The following is a 24,606-nucleotide window of genomic DNA, read 5'->3' on the forward strand; positions in this document are numbered from 1 at the left end:
GGGTCGGGGTAAAGTGCGCGGCGGGGGGCGCCAGGGGCCTCGAGGCCTCGATGTTAGGTGATGGTGATGGGGGACGCCCCTCGTCTTGTCCAGTTCCCCGCGCCCTGAGTCCGGGGACCTGCTCCGGGAGCGGACAGGCTTCCCCTAAACCTGGGGCGAGGGCCCCGGGACCCAGGGGCGAGGCTGCCTGCGAGCCGCGCTCCCCCGGGCCCGCGGGTCGGGCCACGCGCTCCAAACCGGCCCAGGAGGCGCGGAGGCGCAGCGCGGCCCCCCGCCCCCCGCCCCGGGTCTACGCGGGCCGCCTCGCTCTGGCCCTTTAAGAGCCCGCCCCCTTCCCCGTCACCCCGCCCCGCGGCCCGGGAAGGGGGTGCGGGGGAACCTCGGCGGGGATTGGCGCAGCGCGCGCCCCCTCCCCGGCCCCCGCGCGGTGGGAACCGGCAGCCCCGTCTAGCGCTGACGTCAGACCGTCTGCCTGCCTCCGGCCGCGGTCTCGGAGCGAAACCCGATCTCCTTGGACTTGAATGAGGAGGCGGCGGCGGCGGCGGAGGCGCTCGGCTGCGGGAAGCGAGCGGCGGAGGCTCAGCCCCGGCGGCCGCGCGCGCCCCGGCTGCCGGCCCATTTCCCGGACGCCACCCGCGGGCGCTGCCGACGCCCCCGGGGCTGCCGAGGGCCGGCCGGGGGGCGCAGGGGAGCGCGGCGGCGCGCGCTGAGCCCCGCGGAGCCCCGGGAACTTGGCGGCGCCCCGAGCCCGGCGAGCCGGGGTGCGCCCTCCCCGCCGCGCGCCTCCTGCATGCGGGGCCCGAGCGCCGGGCGCCGGCCGGACCCCCCCCCGGCCGCCCCCGCGCCCCCCGCGCCCCGCGCCGCGCCGCCGCGCCGTCCATGCACCGCTTGATGGGGGCCAACAGCACCGCCGCCCTCGCCGCCGGGCAGCCCAATGTCTCCTGCACGTGCAACTGCAAACGCTCTTTGTTCCAGAGCATGGAGATCAGTGAGTGACCCCGCGCCCCCTCCCCGGAGGCCCCGTCGGGCTGGGACCCCGAGGCCGGCCGCAGCGGGCAGCGGCAGCCGCGGGCGGGGCGGGGGCGGGGGCGGGGGCGGGGGCGGGGGCCGGGCCGTGCGCGCCCCTCGGGCCGTGCGCCCTGCGCCCCGGGCGCGCCCTCCCGGCTCGCGGCAGCTGGCGGCCGGCCCGGCTTTGTCCCGCGGCGCGGCGAGCCTGGCACGGCCCCCGCTGCCCGCGCCCCGCCCGAGGGGCCTCGGACCCGGGGCCGAGCGGCCGGGAGGGCGGCGGGGCGCGGGGCGCGGGAGGGCCGGGGCGCTCGGGGCCGCCAAGTTCCCATTTTATTTCCCCGAGGGGCAGCCTCGGTGGAGCAATTATCAACTTTGGCTGGGGGGGGGGGGGGGGGGGGGGGGGGGGGAGGGGAGGGGGCGGCGGGCGTGTGAGACGCCGTCTGGCCTGCGGGGTGTCTGGGGCCCCGGGCGTGTGTCTGGACTGTGCGTGGCGCTTCCGTCTCGGTCTGTGCGAGCGGGTTTCCTCGCGTCTGTGGAGCGCGCGTGTCTGTGTGTGTCTGTCTGGGTCTGGCGCGTCTCCGGGGCTCTCTGTGTCTGTGTGTCTGGGTCGCAGTCTGTCCCGGGCATATGTCGTCCTCCTGCGCCCCTGCCTGTGGCCCGGTCGGGTGCCTCTTCCCAGCCTGTGCATCGTGCTGGGGGCTTGGGGACCGTTTGTGCCCAGGTGTCTGGATCCAGGGCTCCGCGCCGGTGGGTCTGGCCCAAGGTGGATCTGGAGTGTGTGTCTCATTGTGTGAGTGTCTGTGTCCCCGACGCACCTATAAATAGCCTCTGTCTGGACAGCTTGGCTCAGCCTGGCTGGGACCGTGGTTACAAATGAGTCAAAGTTTGGGGCTGTCTGTGTTTGGGACCGCCTGGCCCTGAAAGGAGGAGATAGACCGAGGGTGGGGAGGGGGTGTTGGCAGCTTGGCACCAACTCACCCTGTGCACCCAGAAGTTGAGACAAATAAGCCTCTACTTCCGCCATTGGGACCCCACTCGGGTAGAGGTTGGGTTGGGTGGAGCGCCGCTGTCTAGCCTGTACCCCCACCCCCAGCCCATCCTTTGGTGTGGGGGGGGGGGCTCTTACCTCTCTGGGCTTCGGTTTCCCTACCCTCACCCCTAAGCACCGAGGCAAGGGAGCACACAGCCCTCCCCTGCCAGGGCCAGCCTTCTTCCAGCTGGGACCAGGAGCCAGAGGCGGCCACCACTGAGCAGGGCAGTCACTGGGTGACTCATAAGCCAGTTTCCGCAGGCGGCTGCCACAGTGCGTGGCCCCTGAGCCTGTAGAGTGAGGCACAAGAGGTAAAAATAACCCGTGACCGGCCCTGCCGGGGCAGGCAGGCCAGCTTGAGTGGTGGGTCCTTCCATCCGTGAGTGTCCCCTCCCTCCAGCCCCGGGATGGAAAGCCTGCTTGTCCCCACCACCCCCCACCCCCAACCCCCAAGCCGCCCTGCGCCAGGCCAGCGAGGTGCCAGGAGAACCTGCCCAGAGCCAGCATGTGCGGAACTGAGTTGCATTAAACCAGATTGCTTCCCAAAGGCCCTTTATGAACTCAGGAGGCTAATGAAATGCACGAGGATATTATTAAAATATGTTCGCACATGTTTGGAGAGAGCCTCGGCGGTGCTAAACGGATTGCTGTTTAAGTACCCGAGGTGCCTCATTTTCCCTATTCTGTAAAGACGCCTTAGGGCGCTCCCCGCCCCAGGGGTCTCCGCTATTGTGTTGAACCTATGGAATCTGTCTTTAGGAGGACTGGGCCCAGGCATTTTGCTCTTGTCCTTCCTTTGTGTTCAGGACTTTAAAAAAAAAAAAAAAAAAATTCATTCTTATTCCTGTCCCTCCTTAGGCTCTTCAGCCCTGATGGTATTTTGGCTGACACCAAGGTGTTGTTAAATCCATCGCCTTCAACCCGTGTGCTTCCCCCAGGCGGGCATCTGAGCTGGGCCCTGGAGGTTAGGGCCTGGAACCCTGGCCTGCTCCAGCTGGCCCCAGGGTGGTACATGAGTCACCGCGCGCAGTGTATTTTTTACACACGGCCCCCTACTTACTGGAAGAAAGCCCAGGGCAGGAAGGGAAATGATCTTTAAAATGCAGGTATAATGTAACAGTTTGTTACAAGTGCTAATCAGATTTCCCCGAAAGGGTCTGGTGAGGAAGCCTGAAGGCCTGGAGTTTCTTTACACAAAAAAGATGGGGAGGAAAATTTGAAGTGAGGAAGGAAGGCCACATTTCATGTGATTCGAGCTGGGGGGTTGTTCGCAAGCAGAACGTCAGAGATGGATTTGGAGCTGGGCTGCGGGGCCTTGTCCAGGTGGCCCTTGGTTGGTTCCTTAAATCGCCTTAGTTTCCTCATCTGAAAAATGAGGTCTGGACGGTTGAAATTTAAAAAGCTTACCATCTTTCAAGATGGGGCCTCTGCCCTCCCAAGTCTGGCTGGAGGCTTCCGTGCCGGTGGGCTCCCCTCCCCCGGAACGGTGCTGGGTCCCTGGGGTGGTGTACAGTTGCCCCAAATCTCAGAGCTGGGTGGAGCCTTGGCCGGCTCCGGCTTTATAGATGAGCGAAGGTGGCAATGGAAAGCTTTGCTCCAGCTCTTCCAGCGCACACTGGACCCAAACCCAGGGTTGTTTCTCAGGAAGCGTCGCACGCACTGTCTCTTGGGACTTTGGCCCCACAGTAGGCCCGTCTTGAGCTGGAGGATCTCAGCAGTATCCCCATTGCGCTTGGGAGGGCGGGAACTGGGTGATCTCCAAGGAAGCCAGATAGGAGATCATGCCGGCACGCTCCAGGGGCCCCAGTTTTCTCTGAGAGTCAAGGGGTGAGGGACGCTGCCTGATGAGAATTCACTCTTCCCAAGATACCCCACAGAAAAAGAGGCTGTTCTTTAGAAAAGCCAGGGGTCCTGGGGTTAAAAACAGCTGGCTGACACCAGAGCTGACAGTGGGGAGTTGGCCGGGCAACTTTTCAGGAAAGGGTTCCTTCTTGGCCTGCCGCTCTCTTGGCGTTCTCTTGACCTCTTTACAGATCTGTCTCTCTTAGAAATTAGCCCCTGCTTTTTTTCTTCCAGCTGCTGCTTGAGGCTTTTGGGGAGGGGGGGGCAGATGGATGCTGCCTCTGCCTGGACAGACTGACTTGTGTCATACGGCTCTTGGCGCTCGTGCCCCATTTCTGGAGGGCCCTGGGCGGCGCACCCTGCGCTGGACCCACCCTGGACCCCTGCGGCCAGTATCTCTGGTGGCAGTTTTGCTTCCTGACACTCCAGTGTCACTGAGTCTCTGATTCCTCTTCAAACCCAATTCCAAAGAGATATTCCCAAACACTAGAGACTGAGCTGCAGGAACTCCCAGGATGCCCGGTGCCCCATGTCTCAAATCCGGGGCATTTCACCCATGGCACTAGGACGTCCTTGTTGGGAGGGAGGGGGAGGCTGTGTGCTGTGCTGGATATTTAGCAGCATCCCTGGCCTTTGTCTGCTAGATGACCGTTGGAGCAGGCTTCTGCTTCCCCCTCCACCAAGTCGCAACACCCGTAACTGTCTCCAGACCTCCCCTGATGTCCCCTGGGGAGCGCATTGCCCTGGCCGAGAACTGCTGTTTTAATCCATTATTTCTCCAAGGGGCTGGGGGGCGGGAGGGTGGAGGTGAGTTGCCAGAAGCTCAACCTCAGTCTCCTTCAGAGATCAGCCCCTGGGAAGACCCGTGGTCGCGCTCGAAGTTGGCGCCTGCCTGTCATTCCCTTGGCCTTTCTTGCGCGCCTGTTGTGTGCCACGCAGGAAGGATGGGGAAGGATGGGGCCTCCGAGCGCCTGTTGTGCACCACGCAGGAAGGATGGGGGCTCCGTCTTCAGGAACTTCCCAGTTTTCATCTTGGATTTGCATTTATTAGGAGGAGAGACTCTGGCACCATGTAAGCTTGTATTTTAGGATTTGGTTTAAACTGTGGCTGTCTAGCTGGAGCTATTTCCCCCATGGGCCCTCTGAGCGGGGACTTTTAACCCACATGTTTTCTGACTGTCTGGGTTTTAGGTTGAGGTGCAAATCCTAGACTGGATCTCAGATCAGACAGTTGGCCACAGCTCCCTAGGAGGTCTGGGGTAAGCCAGCCACACCACCCAGTGTGACCCAGGGTCAGGGGTGAGCTGAGTGTTTGTCAAGGCAGAGAGTACATAATTGCTCCTCCTGCGTGCATGCACACAGATGCACGCACGCGCACACACACACATATACGTGCATACCCGTGTGTGTGTACACACGGCCAGTGCATGCACACACGTATGCACACACATGTTCCACTGCTGCATGTCTTTGCCAGCTTCTCTTCGGGTAATGGCTTTACCTTCTGGGCACGTAAGAAAAAGGGGGAAAAAGTGCACACGCACACAGTTGGGCCTTTAAGTTGTGCAGATTTATGCACTCTCCCTTGGAAGGAGAGGGAAATGGAGCGGTGTGCACAGCTGCCCAGGAGAGGAGGCTGTTGGGGAGGGCGGGGGTGGCAGCAGTTTTTCTGGGACAGCCAGGAGCGCTTGCCCCACAGTAGCCCCAGAGCTGCCGGCGCAGGTGCACCCCCGGATCTTCCCTCTGCGAGTCCCGGCCCGTGGCTTGTCAACGTTCCTGGTTTGGTCAGTGGTTCAAACGTATGAATGTGTTGTGGAGGAGGTTACTGGTGGTAGGGCCCCAGCTGGAGGGCCCACGTGGCTTTTCCTCTTCGGGTTTTATCATCCAAAGGCCAGGTTTGCAGGCATCTCAGGGTCTGGGATGCTACCCAAGGAGAAGGAGCTCCTAGCAGTGGAAGTCGGCAGGCTGTCCTCCTGCCAGCCTTGGGGTCTTGCTTGCATGGGGCACACGCTGAGGAGGTGATCAAAGCCAGGGGCCTGTTTTGTGTTTTTTAAAAGGTGTCGTGTGCATACAGGCGTGCACGTGTGTGTGTGCATGCGCGTGCCAATGCCCAGTTAGGGGCACGTGTGGAGGCCCTGTGTGCTGGCACGTGCCCACTCTTCTCTCGGTGCCCGGGAGCAATGAGGATGGCACCGTGCTGTGCCCGGGGCTTCCCGAGGCCGGCGAAGCGTGGCACGGGGTGGCAAACTCAGCTTTCTGGCGGGGGGGGAGGTGAGTCCTGCCGTGGTTGGGGGCAGCTGCCACGCAGGCCCAGTGAGGCCAGACCTTTCAATTTCCGGGACCTGAACAGCCGGATTTTGATGGAAAACCCTTGGTTTTTAAGTACTGGCAATTCTTTTTTTTTTCTCTCACTTCGAGGGTCCCGCAAAACCCGCCCACAGACCTGATCTCCCTGTGGGTTGCAGTGGGTTAAGTGTGGGATTGGGGGCCAGGGAGATGGAAGCCCAGAACTTTCTGGCTGTCCTGTGGTCCGAATGGAAACAGGGTACCGACAGCTCCTGTGTGCTGGGGGGTTGTGTCTCTTCAGAGAACCCTCTGTGTTCCTGGGGGTTGGTGGTGACAGTTGAGGGGGGGGGGGGTCTCAGTTGTTCACTCTGTCCTGCCCCCCCGGCGGTCGCTGCCTGAGGAGGTCTGCCCTGGAAAAAGGTTTCCCCGTCCTGTGGCTGGGGTGCTGGCAGGGCCGGGGACGCCGGAATAGGCAGGCCCACGTGGGGACCGTGACCTTGAAGGTGGAGATGCTTGAATATCTCCCTCTCCTTGTCCCTGCCAGGCCCACCGCAGGCCTGGCTGGGAGACCCCCAGCATGCCCACCCCTGGGCAGGAAGCCCCCCAGGCTCTCCTAGGGACCCCCTCGGGTTCCCACAGTCCGCTGCCTTTGGAGGCTGGGGGCCAGCTGGGGCTGTGAGGCACAGACCCATGAAGTCAGCAGCACCCCCAACCTCCAGACTCCCCACTAGGTCCAGCGCAGAAGACCCAGAGCACAAAGCCCAGGAACTGGTGATGCTTTGCGGCTAACATTTTTTGAAAATTAATGTCAGTTTTTTTTTAACAAATAAGGGTGTACAGGCCGTGAACCATCAAAATAAGAGCCTGATCTTCTTCGCCGATGGGGGCGGGGGTGGGGGAGGCACATCTTCTGCTCCTCGTCTCCGAGCACCTGTGTCTTCTGTGCTGCCCTGCCCCCTCCCCGAGGTGGGCTGCCCCCCTCCATGAAGTCATGACAACTCGGAGCATTGACAGTCAACCTCACTTTCCCTTCGGGTGACACTACAGAGCCAATCTGTGACACCTCTGTGTCTCGTCAGGGCCTTGTCAGGTACCCGTGCGAGTGCCTGTCACCACGCTGGGAAAAGTCCCAGAGCGGCTTGCTGACGAGAGCGGGGGCTTCGGTGCCCTGGGATGGGCCTGGAGAGGGCTGGGGCATCCCCGGGCTTTCCGAGAGCCACAGAACGGCGTTTCTCTTCTGTTTCCAGGGTGACTGATGGATTTTTGCTTCCACTCCCTTTCCTAGTTGGATATAGAGAACTTATTATGTGCCAGGTACTAGTGACGCATTTTTCTTAATCTTCAAAACAGCTCTGCGAGAGCTAACGCTGTCGCCAATTTGCAGATTCCAAAATGGGTCCAGAGAGGGTGAGACACTTGCCCCAGGTCACACAGCCAGGAACTGATGATCTGTTGGAATTCAGACCTAAGCTCCCTGACCCCCAATGCTCGGGCTCCCCTGATTTCTAACCCCACAACACCACATCGACTCCCTGAGCCCCAGCATGATCTTTGCAAGACTCGACACGGCAGTGGTAGTTTGGATTTTGTCCCGAGACTGCAAGTGCCCATAGGACCGTTCACTAGGGAAGAATGGGAACAGATCTCGGGTGTGCGGTCGGGTCCATTCCACTCTGGCCGCACACTAGCTATCTTTCGTTGGCGAGATGTCTCCCAGGCAGGTGTCCCTTAGGAGGCTGCGCCAGGAGCTGGCATCCCTGTCTACACCCCCCTCCTACCACCACCACCGTCAGATGTTGGGGCAGGAGATTGCTGCATGGCCCAGGGATGTTCCCGGAGGGACCATGTCTGTTAACCTTACCCTGATTTCCAGGCCATCTGGGGTCTGCACTGCCAGGTGAGGAAAATGCAGACTTTCCGGGGGCGGGTGTGGGGCACGTGGCATCCTTTAGGTGCTCAGCCATCCAGCGCTTCGTCACGTAGTTAGTGACTGTGGTGCAGAATGCCTGGACCGACCATTATAGACACAACCCTGCCCTCTGAGAGCCGCCCTTCTAGTGAGCAGACGCAAAGTGAGTTAATTCCAGGGAGGGGGCCGATTGGGAATGAACCCGAGGCGACTCTCAAAGCCTCTCTCAGGCAGGCCCCCCCAAGATCTCAGACCCGTCATCCGGTTTCGACTCCAAGAGCACGCCGGGCTCTCCTGTTGCACTTGTCGTGTTGTGTGGGGTTCCGTTCGATTAGTTGTCCGTTGTGTTGCTCCTGGTCCCCAGACACTGAGGGGTTGGGGACCGTGCCCGTTTTGCTCAGTATATCCCCCGAGCCTGTGGAAACCCTGAGTGTGAATGAGGTGGGGAAGGAAGTGGGCATGGGCAGGGCAGTGGGCAGCCTGGAAGAAGAGTCCAGAGTGGACAGGACGCGGTCAAGATAAAGACTCTGAAAACCATCTTTTTTGGGACAAGGGCCGAGTCCCTCCCGGGCCTCCACTAGCACGTCTGTGAAATGGAGAGAAGGCTCACACCTGCTTCCTAGGTTGGCCTGAGCAATGAAAAGTGCCTTGGGCACCAAGTAGTATTCTGAACCATCAAGGAAGTTTCCACTCTTTGGGGCAGGAAAGGTGCCTCAGCCTCCGGGCTACCGTCACCTCGGGGAAAGGTCAAAGCCGCACTAAGGGGCAGGCGGAGAAATGCCCTGCTGCAGACCTGCCTCCCCTGCTTCAGCCACGGTGGTCCCACGAGGTCGAGGTCTCTTCCCTATTGCTTCAGCCCTCAGAGTATCGAGATGACAAAGGTGCATTGCCACCCGCCCTGGCAGGAGAATGTATAGGGCAGTTCTTTTCTGCACAGACCTGCTTCAGACCCGGGGTGTTTTGGAGGGTTACTGTCCCACCCATTGTCACCCGCGAGCGGAGCTAGAGGTCGCTCCAAGGCGACGGTGAGACGCCACGTGTTGAAAGGAGCCTGGGTGGCTCCCGTGACTCACCTGCGGAGGTATCAGGGATCATGGGATCTTCCTGATGTCCCAGCAGGTTCTAATATGTATTTGTTTTCTGTTGGGTCGGGGGTGGGAAGAAGAAGGGGTGGGTCCTTTGGCTTAGAGTTGGTGCCTGCAGTGCCTGGTGAGGATGTCAGAAGCCTCAGGGAACCTGGAGTCTTGAGTTTCTTCCCTTTAGACGTATCGGAACTAAAATCCATGAGTATCGTGCCAGTGGGTTTGGGAAATAGCTCTACTAGCAGAAGAGTTTTAATTATTTGGTAGCAAGTGTACCATCCCCAGTGGCCTGGGATCTGGAAGCTGGATACAGTTTGCTTCTGGCCCCTAGGAGCCGGCTCTGAACGCTCCTAAGGCTCCTCCGTCCCCCACAGAAGCACCTGCCAGCTCTCCTTGGCCTGCAGCACTGTCCCCCCAGGGCCGGACAGACAGACACACCTACACCTCTGAACAGCCGCGCAGGTTCAAGATCCCACCTTGCCTCTTACGTTTGGAGACCTTGTCCTGTGTCTTTTGTCCCTCGTGGAGATTTTGGCGGTGATGGAGACAGGGACGGTGGTGCCGAGTCCTGGTCGGCTTTTGCATGCTCTTCGGCTCAGAGTAGGTGTTCAATAAACAGTGAAGCAGCTGGCGAGGGGATGGATTTACGATGTCCCTCACTTGCCCCTGTGACCACTGGGTGCGTGGGTGATATCCTGTGAACTGCTGACACATGATGGGGTCTCTCGGGAGCAGCCACCGTCCTTTACTGTCACCGATGGGGAGTCGTCGATCCCTGGCATGCACATCACGTAGGCTGCAGGGGTCCGAGAGTCCCTGTTGGTCCTTAGGTCTCCGGGACATGGTGGTTCCATCCCTGGCTTTGGGGGGGGGGCGGTAAAAGTGACAAATCCAGCTGCAGATTTGTTTGGGTGTCAGTGGTTAAAAATACTGCAATGTGTGCTTTAATATATAAAACCACATATCTTTGGATCTATGAGAGATACATAAATGTTTCATGATACAAAATACGCATGTTTTAAAATGTGTGTGTTCCACCCACCAAGCCTTTTTTGAGGTCCCTTGACTGGAGGCCCCTGTGGGGACCCTGCCTCCCACAGGTGTGCCCAGCATTGAGCCTGAGCCTTCCCCTGGCTATGCCCGGGTCCACCAGGGTGGGTGAAATCGGGGTTCCCAGGCCCCTTTTTGAGAAGAAAGAGACGCAGGGAGCTGAGTCAGATTTCTAGCAAATTTTGGGGAAAGCAAACAGTCCTTTCCCAAAAGAGGTTTTTCTGCCCCAGTGGCCTGCACGACCTGGCCACTACCAGGGGCTGGCGTTGCCCAGGGCACCTGCTTGCTGTACCCATGAACGGTCCAGGGAGCCGGTGGTTAGAGGGCCGGCTGCCTGAGAGCATAAGCCAGGTGTAAGCTCGGTGTTATTCTCTCCAGCGTCGGTTTGCCCACAAGGATCTGACATTCCTGACGGCGATGCTTCTACACTTTGCAGAAGTTTGTCCAGGAAGCCTGGCCAGCAAGCCCTAACCCAAGGCCTGTGGGCTGACTCATCCCAGAGGTCACACTTCGTTAACGGAGAGGCTCAGGGTTTGCATGTGGCCACAGCGAATGCTCTTTCTTCATCTACCCCCAAGTTTTATAGTAGGTAAAATAGCTTTGATCTGAGCTATCTGCAGTCGGTTCGCATGGAGAAATGGTGTGAGCGTTTGGTTGTGGTAGATGATGTGTTTCCAAATCCTGGTCCCAGAAGAGAGGATCTCTATGTTCTACTGTGGCTGCTGCATTTAAAGGATAAAAAAAAAAAAAAAAAAAAAGTTGATACCAAAATTTCTACAGGAACTGTGTGTAAATGTGCCTGCTTCCTCTACGTCGCTGGTGTGGCTACAGGTTTTAAGGATTTCACGGAAGTCTTAAACAACCCGCCAGGGGGAGGCAGAAAGGGAGGTCCCCGGGTGCCCTGCGAGACTTTGGGGGCTGCCCTCCTCTGCCCCATTTTGCACATTCCCATGTCGACAGGCTGATGATGGTGCCGGAGCAGGTCATAGCTCTAATTGCCTTCCTAAAAACAATTTCGTCGGTAATAATTCTGTAAACCCATGAATCAACTTTGCGCAAACACCCTGAGTAATTTCTTTGTTCTTTTCTTTCTACTTTGTAATTGGTGTCTGTAAAAGCCAAAGGTTTGGTCTTGCGGAAGGCATGATTCATTTATTGGTGTCTGTACCGCCCCGTTATCATTCAGTCATTTGAAATGCCGTCGCGGTGAGCCCGGAGTGATTCATACCAGGCTGAGCTTGGCAGCCGATGGGGTCACGGCCATAGCAGGAAACTATTTTTTCTAATCTATTTATGGTATGGGAGGGAGAGGTGGGTGTATTGAGATGATGGAGAGGGTGTCGATTACGTTGGTGAATATAACCGATTAAATAACACCAACAGGCCCTTTAAACGCCACTCCATTTGCTGCTGGTGATCGTTACGATAGATCACAGCTAAATACGCTCCTATCTCGGCTGTATCTGGCCCGTGTTTATGGATCCCGGTTCCCGAGCAGGCTGGCACATAGGGACGCCCCCGTCGGCGTCCTGGAGCCCTTTACTGTTGAAGAGGTACAGATGCAGAGAATGTTGTCTTAAAAAAAAACGAACAAAAAAACAACAAAAAACATCGACTGGAGGGGGGTGTCCACCATGCAACATTTTAAATGTCCAGGCTTAAGAGTCAGAGGCCATTCCCCATCGTCCCTTCGGTTTTCCTAACAACGACACAATTATTAGATGTTTGCAATTGTCAAGCCTGTCATTTCGTTATTCTGCAAAGTGTGGGGACTTAACGCGTGGAGTGGCTCATTCTGCCTAATTTTATTACTTACTTTTGGCCCTAAATAAAATTGTCACTACCCTCCCATCTAGAGGCTAATTAGAGTTGCTCGCTGCATGGCCCAGAGGTGTAATTACAAGTCCAGCTTCCAGTTGTCCGTGTAAATCCAGGCCCTGCCTGCGAGTGCGTAATCCCACAGTCACTTACGTGGAGTTGACGAATATTTCTCCCCGCAGTCTGCTTCTCTGGTGACTCTCCGTCAGCCTAATAACTCACTCCGCTGGATCCTGCGGTCTGGCTCGCGAATTTGTGAATCCCCAGCTCCTGTGACCCTTTCCTTAGACTAGGAGAGCCCAGCTGGTGTTCATTGAGTGGCTTTGTGACTCCCAGGGTGTGGATCAGGGATGAGTGCGTGGCTGCCGGTCCCGCACTGTCCTTCCTGCCCTGTGACAGACACTGCTCCTGCATAGCAGCGTCCACTCTTGGCGGGGCTCGGGGAGGGCTCGACGGTGATGTCGACGATCCTCAGGAAGGAAGCTGAGAGTTGTCTGTGCAGGGAAGTCCGGCCGGGAGAGGCGTCAGGGCCGCAGGACTTCGTCCCTTCTGTGAGTTCTAGGAATGTGCCACCACCTTGGAGTGGCCCAGGCCCCTGCCTTCAGCTCTCAGGCTTGGGTGCCTCCCAGACCTCCAAGCTCATGCAAGGTGAGATCTGCAGAAAGACCCATCCCTGTTACTCCCCGACTCCTGACAGCACTTCATTTGTCTGTCTTTAAAATTGGGGTCACAAGCCTACATGTCACAGAAGCCTCCCCTTTACCTCAACAGCCTCTTTGCCCTGGATATCCTGAGGCCTATGCTAAACACATTGTAGCGTTCCTTTACACTCTAGTGAGAATGAGCTCTGGACCCTTTCCCCAGAATAGACTCGGACGAGGGGAGATGAGGATTGGGAGCAATTTTCTCTGTGTCCACCCATAGTGGCATTGTGGCTTTTCACACCCCGCTCTTCCTCTTGTGCGTGCCCTGCCTCACTGTCCTTGGGGTGCCCCTCGTGTGTGCCTGAGGAGGCCAAGCCAGGTCATGTGCTGCGGTGTGGGAGATCACGAGGAGCAGAGCAGGATTTGAACCTGGGCCATGGGGCTCCGAAGCCTGTGCTTGGCCTGCCATCCTCTAGACTTTGGAATCACCCGCCCCCCACTGCAAGGGTGTTGGTGTCCCTGCCTTTGCTCTCTGGCTTCTCCAGCCACCTCTCCACATCCCTCCTTGGAAGGGTCACCTGGTGGCGATGCCTGGGGCACAGGCCTGAGATAGCAAGGGTTTGTCCGGCATTGAGCCACAGCTGAAGGGAGAGAGGGGTGACTGCGGCCTCTGGAGTGCTGGGCAGGCCTGGGGTCCCGAGAGGGGGTGGAGACAGCTTAGTGAGCCTCATGGCTGGAAGGTGCTCCTGCAGCACCCTCTGCACTCAGCCGTTGCTGTGCTGGCTGCACAGGAGGTCCGCCTCGAGGCTCATAGTCGGGCACTCAGGTGCACCCCAGGCCAATGACTGGGGACAGGGCAGGCAGCCAGGATGCGAACCCTCCGAGTAATTCCAGCGTGTGGCCACAGCTAAGGCTGCTCCAGCAAGGGAGAGGAGCAAACCAAGGCCAGTCTTCAGCCCAGAGCCCCTCAGTTACTAAACGAGGCCTGCTACTAATACTGTTGTCATCACAAGGATACGTCATACCAGCAGGGACTCTGGGTGTGCCGGCTTGGTGCTCCCACTCATGTGCGTCCGTCCTCGAGGCAGCAGCAGGACGCCGGGCGGCCTTGTCTCCCAGCACGGGGCTCACCTGTGTGTTGTGTTCTGGACCAGGTGCTTGGAACGACTGAGTGACCCCGGAGGCCTCTGGCCAGCCTCGGGGTTGGGGGGATTACCTCGGGTTTGATGGACACCATGGTCGGGATGGGCCCTTGGCATCCTGACTTCTCTTTCCGCGCCCTGTGGCTGGCCAGAGACCTCGATTTCTGGCAACCTGTGTGAGGCTTTCTGCCTCGCCGGAGGTGGCACATTGCTTCTCTGCAAAGGTTTCTTGGCACAAGGTGCCAGAGGGGGAGAAGACAGGCAGAGACGGCACTGGCGGGCCCCCGTTTGAAGGCTTTCTGGACAGGAGGTTTTCTTGGCCCTGATGCCCCAGAAGAGCCCGTGCTGGTCTCTCCTATCATCTCCTCCCATCCATTTTCTTCTCTGTCAAGTGGGCGCAGTCAAACCTAGCCCGTTGCAAGAAGAAGGAGCCCATTGGACCTCACCTGCGCGTCCCTTCTCTTCCCCTAAATTGTTAGCCTTCCCCTGGAACCCATGTCTTCCCTGCTCTGATGTATTTATTGAGGTATAACTACAGGTACCAAGGTGCACAGACATAGCGTAGGCCGTGATGAGTTTTGGCAAACGTGTATGGGACACTCGTCCAGACTGACCCGACAGCCCCCCATCCCGGGACAGGTCCCCCGGCCCCCTTCTGGTCTGTGCCCACCCCCTGGAGAAGACACTGCCGGTCGGTCTTTCCTAGTGGAAAACTTTGCATAAATGAAATCACACCGTATGTTTGCTGTGACTGGCTTTTCCCGCTCATTCTCCCGACTTTGAGCCCCATCGTGTAATGTGGATCCGTAGTGATGCCTTTTTATGGGTGCGTCCTATTCCCTAGCACAGGGGAAGCTTGGGGTGGCAGCGCTCACCAAGGCAAAGGTATTGTAAGGGGCCACGCTGGACCCAGAGAATCACTGGCCACTGGTGGAATGCCAGCTGCTGCCGTGGGGGGGAGCATTGATAACCTGCATCTGGGCCTCGTAGATGGGTACCCCAGACCCGGACGTCTGTCTTTCCAGCCCCAGGCAGGGGGGACTCTGCAGGCTGCACCTCTGGCGCCGCCTGGCACCCATGCCAGCCCGCCTGCTCGCCTCACCTGGCGTGCATTCCTTTGCAGGGAATGAGGATGTGGGTGACCCCAGACAGGTATGAATCATGTCTGGGGGAGGCGGTTACTCAGAGGCCCTAGCAGTGAGGCCGCGTTCCTGCCGGCTGACGGAGGGCTGGGGCCTCGGAATGGGGCTGTGGGTCGGGGGTTGGAGCGGGCCCCACCGGGGAGTGTGGGGCTGGCACCCTGGGGGCCCCGGCTCGCCTTCTCTGCGGGAGGAACAGACCCCGCAGAACGGCTTCAGAGGCCGGGGCCGCTTCAGAATCGTGGTGGCATCGCTGTTGTGGCTTTTGCACCCCTGGTCCTTGCTTCGGCCGTAAAATGGGGGTGTTTGCAGTGTTCTGGCTCCCTGGGGCTGTGTGTGGCAACACGATTCGGTCCTGCCGTCGCTGATGCCAGCCGCCGCGTCACACGGAGCCCTCGTGGGAGCCGCTGTGACTAGACCTGTTTTCCGGATGGGCAGACTGACGTGCGGAGGACAGAAGGCGCTTGCCCAAGGGCACGCGTGCCCACCATGAATTGACGGAGCTACATCTGGATTCCGTTGAAACCACCTGTGTCCTCACTGCCCTACCTTGTAAGTTTGGAGACGTCGACAGGCCCACGGCAAACCAGGAGCCCGGGAGACCACTTTCAGTGGCATGTGGATGGGCGTTTTAAATTTCGCCGTTACGCACTTAGGCTGATGTATGTTAAATGCATGTCAGGATAAAACGGAAAAAGCATGGCCCTGATTTCATGAGGGCTACTGTTTAAGACCAGAGTATGTAGTGAAGGTGAGTTGATAGGCTAGAATTTAAATTTTAAAAATTAAAATATTTAGGATTTTTAGTTCCTTTAAGGGGTATTTGGAAGTAGCCAAAATCAGGAAGCCTAGGGGAGAGTCACATTCTAAGAGGCTCCTGCCAGGGACTCCGTGGGGGTCCCTACTAGCAGCCGCAGACAGGTGGCACCTCCTGCAGAATGGAAGCACCTCGCCCTTTGGTCTTCTGAGGTCACCCAGCTATTTGAAGGTTGGGGTCAGCTCGATTCTAATGAGATCAAGGTTCAGGGTTGCGGGGTCCTCTGCAGGAAGGGAACCCAAGGTGGGGGAGCGAGATCGGGGGTGGGAAGTTAGGATGAAGGGGAGATCCACATCCTTCCTCCAGACACAGAGCTTGGGGCAGCATCAGGCAGGTGACAGGGCTCCAGGCTTGTTCTCGGGATGGTGCCGATGATGGGGAAGCCAAGCCTTTGCCCCCTTGCTCTCTTGATGCACCCCACGCAGTTTGCAGGGGAGTGCCTGTCGCAGCTGTGTGTCATCTGGATCTCTGTGTGTGTTTTAACCGAGATCTCTAAGTTCTTTTTCTGTAATGGAAAAAAACCTCCTTAATTTAATTGTCCTACGGTGCCTGAAATGGTTTGATGCTTTGCAGAATAGATCTGTGATTTACTACCGAGCCTCCTAATGCACAGTTTTGGCTCTGGGGATAAGGGGACACAGTGGGAAGCAAGTGAAGCAAAGGGCCTAGGTGTGTCGTAGCTCTGGGGCCTCTCAGGGGTGCATGGGCACGTCTGCCGACCATGCTGCATCATCCCCGCCGTCGCCGGGTCACTGCTGGGAAAGGCTCGGGTGGCAGAGGTGTTGGGGGAAGTTCTGCTGCCTGTCTGGCTCAGGCTTTGGCAGAGCTTGTGCTTTATTTCTGCTACTTTCAAAACAGTTGGCGTGTGACAGGTGCTGGAGGGAGCTGTTTGAGGACCCCACAGTGACACCACAGTCGAACCTCCTCGGAGATCTGAGAGTCCCTCGAGGGACCCACCCTGTGAGGCTGGTCTGGCAGGGGTGAGGCAGGCTCCTTCCCAGGGGGCTCCTGACTCACTGACCTTCTTGGACCTGGAGCCCAGGCCTCAGACCCCGGGTCTGGGTCTGGTCCTAGGGGACCGTGGGGCACAGGCGAGGAGGGTACCCCACCGGCCACACTGGGTAAGGCCGAGGAGAGCTCATGGCGCTTGCCCCCTTGCCCCCTCTCTCTGTTCATCCCAGAGCCGGCCTCCTACCTGACTACCTGTCTAGGAATTTTTATTGCAACCCACAGAGGCATTGCAGCTTGGCTGGAATGTGAAAGGTCCTGGCCGCACGGGTGGGAATGCAGAGGCGGAGGCCCCTGGCCTGCTCACAAGAGGAGTGTGGACGTTGTGATGGTGTTGCCTTGGGGCCTGCCTGGGCTTTGTGCTGTCTTTTGTGCCCTCAGTCTGCCTGGTTGGTTCTGGTCAGATTCGGGGTTGACCACTTCCCCTGAGACCTCGATGCACAGCGGGGCCTGAAGTAGCAGCTGAGGACGATGAGATGTGAAAGTCCGGAAGACAGCCCTGAGAGAGGAACGGCTCCTGGGCAGCCCCGCTGTGCCCCTGAGCACATTGCCCAGCACTCTCCTCCCTGGGTGTGGAATCCTCCCAGCTCCCTGGCAGCCTTTGCTGCCGTTAGACCCATTGTGCAGATGTGCACACCGAGGTTTAGAGGGTATTTGCTTTAGGTCGCATGCCTGGTAAGTGGCAGAGCCAGGACCTGAACCCCTAGCAGCCTGGCTCCCTGGCCCACGCATTTAGCTGAGTGTGGGCTGCGGGCTCCACCAAGGGATGGATCCTCATGGCCTCTTAGGGATCGGAACTGCCTTGCCAGTCACTGGGGGAGATGGAGGCTCAGGGCTCCCAGAGCTCTTCCTCTCTGCCTGGAAGAGCATCCAGGTGACATGGGGGCTGCACCCTGGAGAGGACTTGGAGCTCCAGGTTGATTCTGGCTTCCATGGGCCGCCCTGCCAGTGGGTGCCAAGCCAGCAGCGCCAGCCGGTGTGGGAGAGGCCACTCTGCCTCTTCTCCATCTGGCAGCCTCAGCCCTCAAGGAATTCGTCCTGGGGCCAGGAGTGGCCTTGGCCGCGCCGTCCTGTCCTCCGCTGGCTGTAGGCCAGGTGCAGGTTCAGGCTGCTGTGAAGCAGCAGCGGCCTGAGCAGAGGAGGGGTCTTCTGGAGAAGGACCAGGCCCGGGGGCACCAGGCACCAGGGACGCCGAGGTTGGGGGCTCCAGCCCTCTGTCCCGGCCCTGAAGCCTGCAGCCTGGCGAGGTCCTCGGAAAGGCCAGCCCCCCGTGTCGGAGTGAGCGGCCCCGCGGACCCAGACCCAAGGAGGGGAAGGCAGCGAGGGCCTCTGTGGATCCCCACCACCAGGGGAGTGTCCCTGCGGTTGCTTCTCCGCTCTGGGCCTCTGTTTCCTCATCTGTAAAGTGGGGATCCTAAGAGTCAGTCATTTTGTAGGATCATAGTGGGGATCAAATGAGGAATATGTGCTTAGCTCAGTGCTCTGTGCCTTGTAAATGCTCAAGAACTGTAGCGTGTTCTGTTATTAAGTCGTGGTCCCGCGGGCAGCAACTTCACCCTTGCCACAACCTGCCCAGAGACCCTTTGTGACTCAGCCCTGCATTACCGCGCCCCCCCTCCAGAGCCTGCGGTGGGGGGGGACCCCAGCCCAGCCCCCTGCTGGAGGCACCTCTGTGGATATGCTCCTGAGGAGGAAGAGCTAGGGAAGGAGGGTCCCCTTGTGACATCCTAATGGGGGGGCAGAGGCGAGGGCGGGGTGTCTTATCTGTAATCTCGCGCTCACGTAGGAACCTTCCTGGTGGGTTATCTCCCTCCGTATTTTACTCCCTCGTTCACAAACTCCTTCACCACATCTATTGAATACCTACTATGTGTTGGGCTGAACGTTCTAGAAGTATACAACCCTGACAAAGAGAAACTCGACTGTGGCCGCCAGAAGATGCCTCCCCATTCATCAGGTGCAACGGTTCACTTAGATATGGAACTGAACCGCGGGGGTGCTGGTCCAGAAGCTTGGCGTAGGCCGGGAACCTGCATTTTTGCAATTCTCTTGTAAGGAGATAGGGATTCAGGAACGCGGGTCCTAGATCCCAATCAGCCGGGGCAGAAGAGAGACTGCTAGTTCTGGTGGGTGGGGGCATCCTTGAGACGTTGGTTCCCTCTCTGAGTGCTTCCTAGGACAGATTCCAAGCCGGGGATCACGGGGCGCACCTGCGTGCCCGCTTTTCTGGCATCTGCCGTGTATTTCCAGCCAGGACCCCTGAGGACGCCCAGAAACGATGCACCCCACCCCGCCGGGGAGAATGGGCAGTTCTCCTTTTGTTTTGCCGTGAAAATAGTGCAGTTCTTCTGATGGTAAGAGGTGATATGTGCCCCTTATTTAACAAAAATTCAAAGAATTTGATAAATGACCAAGACAAAAGTCAAAATGCCTGTGATCCCATCACGTGGAGACAGGTTTATGCTGCTGAAAGTGCTCTGCGGGCCCGTCTCCAGGCATTTGCAGCGACGGCTGATAAAGAGTTGGTAGCAATGGCTGGGGAGATGGGTGCAGGTCCACCCCCCCACCCCCATACACACACCAGCATTTTGGGGAGGGGGAAGGATGTGTCACCTTCCCACCCCCCCGCCCCCGGCTGTCTCTTCTTGCACAGCTGCCCAGCATCTCTTCCCTGGGACGTGTGGGGTGGGAGGCCCACGTGGGGACCTCCTGCTGCCCCCCCCCCCCCCCCCGGCGCAGCTCTCTACAGACAGGTGGCCTGGCCTTTGAGCCTCTGCTTCTGCCACTCAGAGCCTTGAGCTCCTTGTCTGTCAAATGGGCTGATGCCCAGTTTCAGTCTCAGAGGCAAGGGGACGAAGCCCACAGGTGTTAGAGGAGGCTCAGCCGGCACCCGGCACGTAGTAAGTGCCCAGTAACCCTCGGCCACTGGCTGCAGAGCCTCACACCCCCGGGGCCGCATGGCAGTATTAGCAGGGCTGTTTGTTTCTGTTTGATCCCTGGAGCTCCCAGGTCCGCCCTTCCAAGCCAAAGGCTTCTGCTGGTAAGATAATCCTGAAAAACCACAGATCTGATCCAAGCCCCTCTTTATACAGATGGGGGTCCCTGAGACCCAGAGAGGGTGAAGAGGGGACTGGGGTCACACAGCCGGCAGCCAGGAAAGTGTCCAGGAATGTGTCCCCTCCTCCGCGTGGAGCAGGGTCTTCCAGACTCAGGAAGACCCTAGGGTCCCTGAGGGGGCCTCTCCCCCCGCGTCACCTCAGCCCAGAATACACATGAAGCTTCTAAACGGGTCATCCCGAAAGACCGCTCGTGTTTACGGGTGCTGCCCGGTCTCAGGCACCGTTCTGAGGGCCTCCCATGGATTTGTTCCTTTAGCGATGAGCCAAGGGATTCCCCACTTTTCACTTGGAGGCAGCGCGTCCAGCCTTGGCAGCGACCCAGGCCGGATTCCCGGTGCAGAGCTCTGGCCACGTCTCTTCTCCGGGACGGACAGGAGGTGCGTGGGACCAGAGAGGCGGGCCCGGCCAGAGCCACCCTCTCCTCGCCCCTGCGCCCCGACCTTTCCGCCTGGGAGGCCAGGCCTCCGTCCCGGTCACACAATGCCCCCTTCTCGCGTTCAGACTGGCGGTCTAGACGCTCACGCTCCCTTTTGTTCTGCAGGGTCAGGGGTTGGGGAGCGGCCCCAGAGAGTGGGATTTGGGCCCAGGCAGGAAGAAATCTTCCCTAAACGAAGAAGGGGGTGGGAGTGAGCTTCGAAGGGGGCAGCCCGTTGTCCCCGCCTGCCCGTCGAGTGACCAGCCCTCCCAGCAAAGCACGCACTGCTCTGTGACGATGGAGGCAGCTCCCGACAAACGCGCTGTGAAACCCAATCGAGTTACGCCCCCTCAGGCCTGCGCGCCCGGAGCCGCTTAGCTGACACCGTCTAAATAAAACCCCACAGCCTGTGCCAGGAGGCCTGTGCCAGGCTGCCAGCGGGAACCCCAGGGCCAGAGGCAGTGCTCGGCCAGGCCCGAACGCAACAAACTGGGAAGGGATGCAGCCCAGCCACGTCCCCTCGGCCTCCCCCGCTTAGGGGATGTCTGGGTGCTCCTCCGTCAAGGGCAGGGCGGATGCACACGGCCCCGAGATGCGACCCTGGAAGCCATCTCGCCTGTGCCACTGGTGGGGCGACACTGGGAGCTGGCGCTGGCCAAGGAGAGACACGAAATCCCCCAGTTTGGTGCTCTGGTTCCAGACCCATTCTTGACCGGCGAGGTCTATAACCTCTTAGAGTCTCATCTGTAAAATGGGGACGTGAGCGGCCACAGTGATTCCTCACAGGGCGAGTCATTGTGGGGATTTGGTGGGATGATCACATTCCCAGCCGGGGACGGAGTGAGTGCCGTCACTCTTGGGTTGGGGGGGAACATGCAGGCGCCCCCTCGCCTGGTGAATGCAGAGCCAGGAGGGAGTATGGGGGGCGGCCGCTGAGGCCGGGCTGACGGCGTGGGCAGCCGTGGAAGCTTGCGGCTGGGGTGGGGGCGCATGCTCTGACCTGCACTTGGTGCTCTGTGATGTTGCCCACCTCTTGTCTCCTTGAATGGCCTGTTCCCACTGGAGGGCCCCTCCCAGCTGGTGCAGAAGAGCCCCCAGAATTGGGGTGGCAGGTGGCGCTCATCACCCATTCGGGCCCTGGTACCTGTTGGCCCAGCCGTGGGGAAGGAGAAGCAGAAGAGCCCCTAACATCTCTCAGGAGCAGCTCACCAGGCCCTGTGGGTTTGAGAGGAGTTTGGGAAAAGCAGAGCAGGGTGGAGAAGGGCCGGCCACAAAGGTGCTGAGAAGTGCCAGACCCTCTGGTGGCTGTTCGTGGTGCCCCCTGGTGCCCTGCCCTGCCCCTTCTGTGCCTTCCCCAGGGCCCTGATCCCGCCCTGCAGGACTTCTCTCATTCCAGTTCTGGCCTGGGACTCTCCAGCACTGCATGTGGGGGAGATGTTGGCAAAAACGTTTCATGCGCTGGCTTGGCCAACACGGGGTGGCTGGGGAGAAGGAGCTCGGGGCTGGGCTCTGGGGTCGCTGATTCCCGTCTGCCCTGGTTTCCAGGTGAGAGTGGCCGCAGGTCTTGGGGGCCTGGGGGAGTCCCACATGCAGGAAGGAACTAACTGGGTTCTTTCTGGGCCTGACTGGGTCACCTGGGCAAGGCTCGGCCCCGGCTTGGGGTCCAGCTGGTAGATGGCACACCGGCTCGGCTGGCTTCGGAAGCTCCAGCCCAGGCCCGGGGACCGTGAGGACCTCCGTCGCCCACCACTGTGCCTGGACCCCCTTGACCCGCGAGAACACTGTTCCAACTCCCCGAGTCCTGTCCCTGGCGGCGCCTCCACTCCGCGTGTCTGGGTGAAAGCAGGGGCTCTGCCCACAGACAGGGGAGCCGTGGGCCGTTCCCCGTGGGAGGAGCGGAGATTAGCAGCAGCTTTTTATTAAAAATGAGCGTGCGGAAGGGGGAGCGCATAGCCTGCGATGCCCCCCTTTATGTGAGCAGTTTTTGGTTGCTGTAACCCCCTGGGGAGGTTTCGGGGTTTATGTCACCAGCACGGTGATCTCCCAGTGGACTGGCCATGTGTCCAGCCCTGGGCTCAGCTCGGAGAGTGTGGATCCCCCCCCGGCCCCGTTTCCTGCTGCGTGTGAGTGAAGCGGCCCCCTCTTCCCGCCTCCTGAGGGCAGAGGCCAGTACACGGACCCAGGCCAGCGGCCAGTCACATTAAATGCTCACAACAGCCCTTCAGGGCTCGTGGCCGGGACCCTGTTTCACGATTGGAGAAACTGAGGCTGGAGCCCCACAGCTCATGGGGGCACGCAGCTAGAGTTTGGTCTGTGGCTGTCTGGCTCCAGTGTCTGGACTCCACAACATTTGAGGACGGGAGGGAGGGACGCAGGAAGGGAGGGCAGGCGAGTCTCAGAAATAGAAGCTGCCTCCGGCGGGGACAGCCATGCAGAGGAAGTGGCTGTTTGGCCAGCACCCTGGCAGGGAAGGCCGAGAAGGTTGGCAGAAAGCATGACCCCTTTGGACACCTGGCGGGCACAAGGCTTTGCTCCAGAAGCTGGCAATCCTGAACAGGAGAGACCAGAGACCCACATCTAGGGGACCCAGGCCTGTCAGGCCGCCCCAGGGGGTAGCCTGGCCGAGGGGTCTGCACGCGCGCTGTGCTCAGCCCACCGCCTCTTGGGGCGGTTCCTCCTCCCTTTGACCTGGCCTAGCTGAGTAGAGGCACGGCCCCGGGTTTAGGATCTGTTTGGGTGACCCTGAGTGCGTCCCAGGGATGCCCCCTGCGGCCAGCCCACCCCCGCCACTGTCCTTTCCTGGGAAGGGAGCAGCAGCCCTTTGTGAAAGCAGGTCCAAGAGCCTCCTGCAAAACATTAGTCGCAGGTGACACCGAATTTCTGCCCTGCCCCCCCCCCCCCCCGCCACGCATCTTATTTTAACCCTTTTGCCACCCCCTTTAAATGAACAGCGCTGCGGAGAAATGGCCCGCCCCAGGTGTCGGGAACATGCTAGTGTCGGCGTCTCAGAACAAGGGCGAGAATTATTTGCCGGCCAGCCACGTACAGGCCCGGAGCAGCCTGGAGCGTAGCCCGATCAGAGAGGATTCGATTCCTACTCCTCCGGAGCGGCCGGCCCCCCGACGTCCCCCCCACCCGGCCCCGTCCACCGGCAGACCCCAAACCAGACCGATAACTTAGCATTTCCATTTAAGTCCATCTGACAAATCGTTTTAGACGGAGAAAGCAGTACTGCATCTTTAACTGGCTACTTTGTCAGCGCGTCTCTGGGCGCTGTAAAAAGTCCTTTGTTATCTGTGTCTAGACAGCACGCCAGCGGGATATTTGGTCTGCGTGAGGGAGAGAGATCTGACAAGGTTGAATTCATTTACCGGCTTATTTAAAGCAGAATTTCAAAACACTTGCTCATAAACTGTTTTCGGCCCAGACTGCCCCAGCCTCCCCCTAGCCCACACTGGCTTTTCTTGTTTTATATAATTTTTCGCCTGTTCGGGCAGTTCTCGCAGGTTGCAGCCGATGCCCTGGCGAGGAGGAGACGCGGGGTGACCGCGGCTTGCAGCTTTTTTTTTTTTCTTTCTTTCTTTAATTGTCCTCTTTATGACTGTCTAGACGCCCTGCAGATGGACGTTCGCAGGGAAATGGCTTTTCCCTCTGGTTACGGGACACTAAGTGGGCAGGTTGCGGCCGCCACCCCCTCCGGCCGTTTGACCGCCCGCCCCCTTCCCCCCCAAACTGTTCTCCTCGATTCTTCCCTCCCTGAAACCGAGGCACTTCGCCTCCCGGCAGCGTCTTTGTGTTTATAACACATTTACTTGACTGTGCTAATTTTATACCATCACCAAAAAAGAGAGAGAAAGTGACATTCCAGGCGTGCGTCCTCCCCTGTGCGGGCGGCCAGAAACCCCCTGCGGCCCCTGCCCACAACTTTCGCTACTTCTTATCACTTTTGCATATTTTTTTTTCCTTTTCTTTTGGTGGCACACGTAGGCAAATAAAACGCCGGAGGTTGGCTTTTTAAGGATGGAAATATCAGGGCACCTTGAATGGGTCCCACGTTGTAGTTACACCCAACAGATGCATTCATTAACCTTGTTGCCATAGCGACTAGGTGATTGTTGTGGGGTGGAAAGGGGGCAGAGGGTGGGGGCGCCAGGGGCCCCCCCAGCCCCTCCGCCACTCATCGCTGCCATCCCTGGAGGAACATCCCTGCAAACGGCATTGTCCTGCCCGCCACCAGGAAAGTGGGCCACTCTGGGCTTTCTCCGACTCGGTGATGTGTGGGGGAGGCTGCTCAGCT

General features: G+C 59.1%; 1 protein-coding gene across 2 annotated transcripts in view; it reads left to right on the forward strand.

The window, feature by feature from the left end:
• Nucleotides 1-524: 524 nt before the first annotated feature.
• PMEPA1 (prostate transmembrane protein, androgen induced 1) overlaps nt 525-24,606 on the forward strand; it is a 52,680-nt gene continuing 28,598 nt past the window's right edge. The window contains exon 1 of one of the 2 annotated variants that reach the window (XM_041732654.1): nt 525-988. In XM_041732654.1, coding sequence (XP_041588588.1) covers nt 880-988 — 109 coding nt within the window. In that variant the 5' untranslated portion in view covers nt 525-879. The remainder of the gene's footprint in view (nt 989-24,606) is intronic. The other variant, XM_041732653.1, reaches the window with a different exon arrangement.

The sequence above is a fragment of the Vulpes lagopus genome, chromosome 18 (assembly GCF_018345385.1).
Source record: "Vulpes lagopus strain Blue_001 chromosome 18, ASM1834538v1, whole genome shotgun sequence".
Lineage (NCBI taxonomy): Eukaryota > Metazoa > Chordata > Mammalia > Carnivora > Canidae > Vulpes > Vulpes lagopus.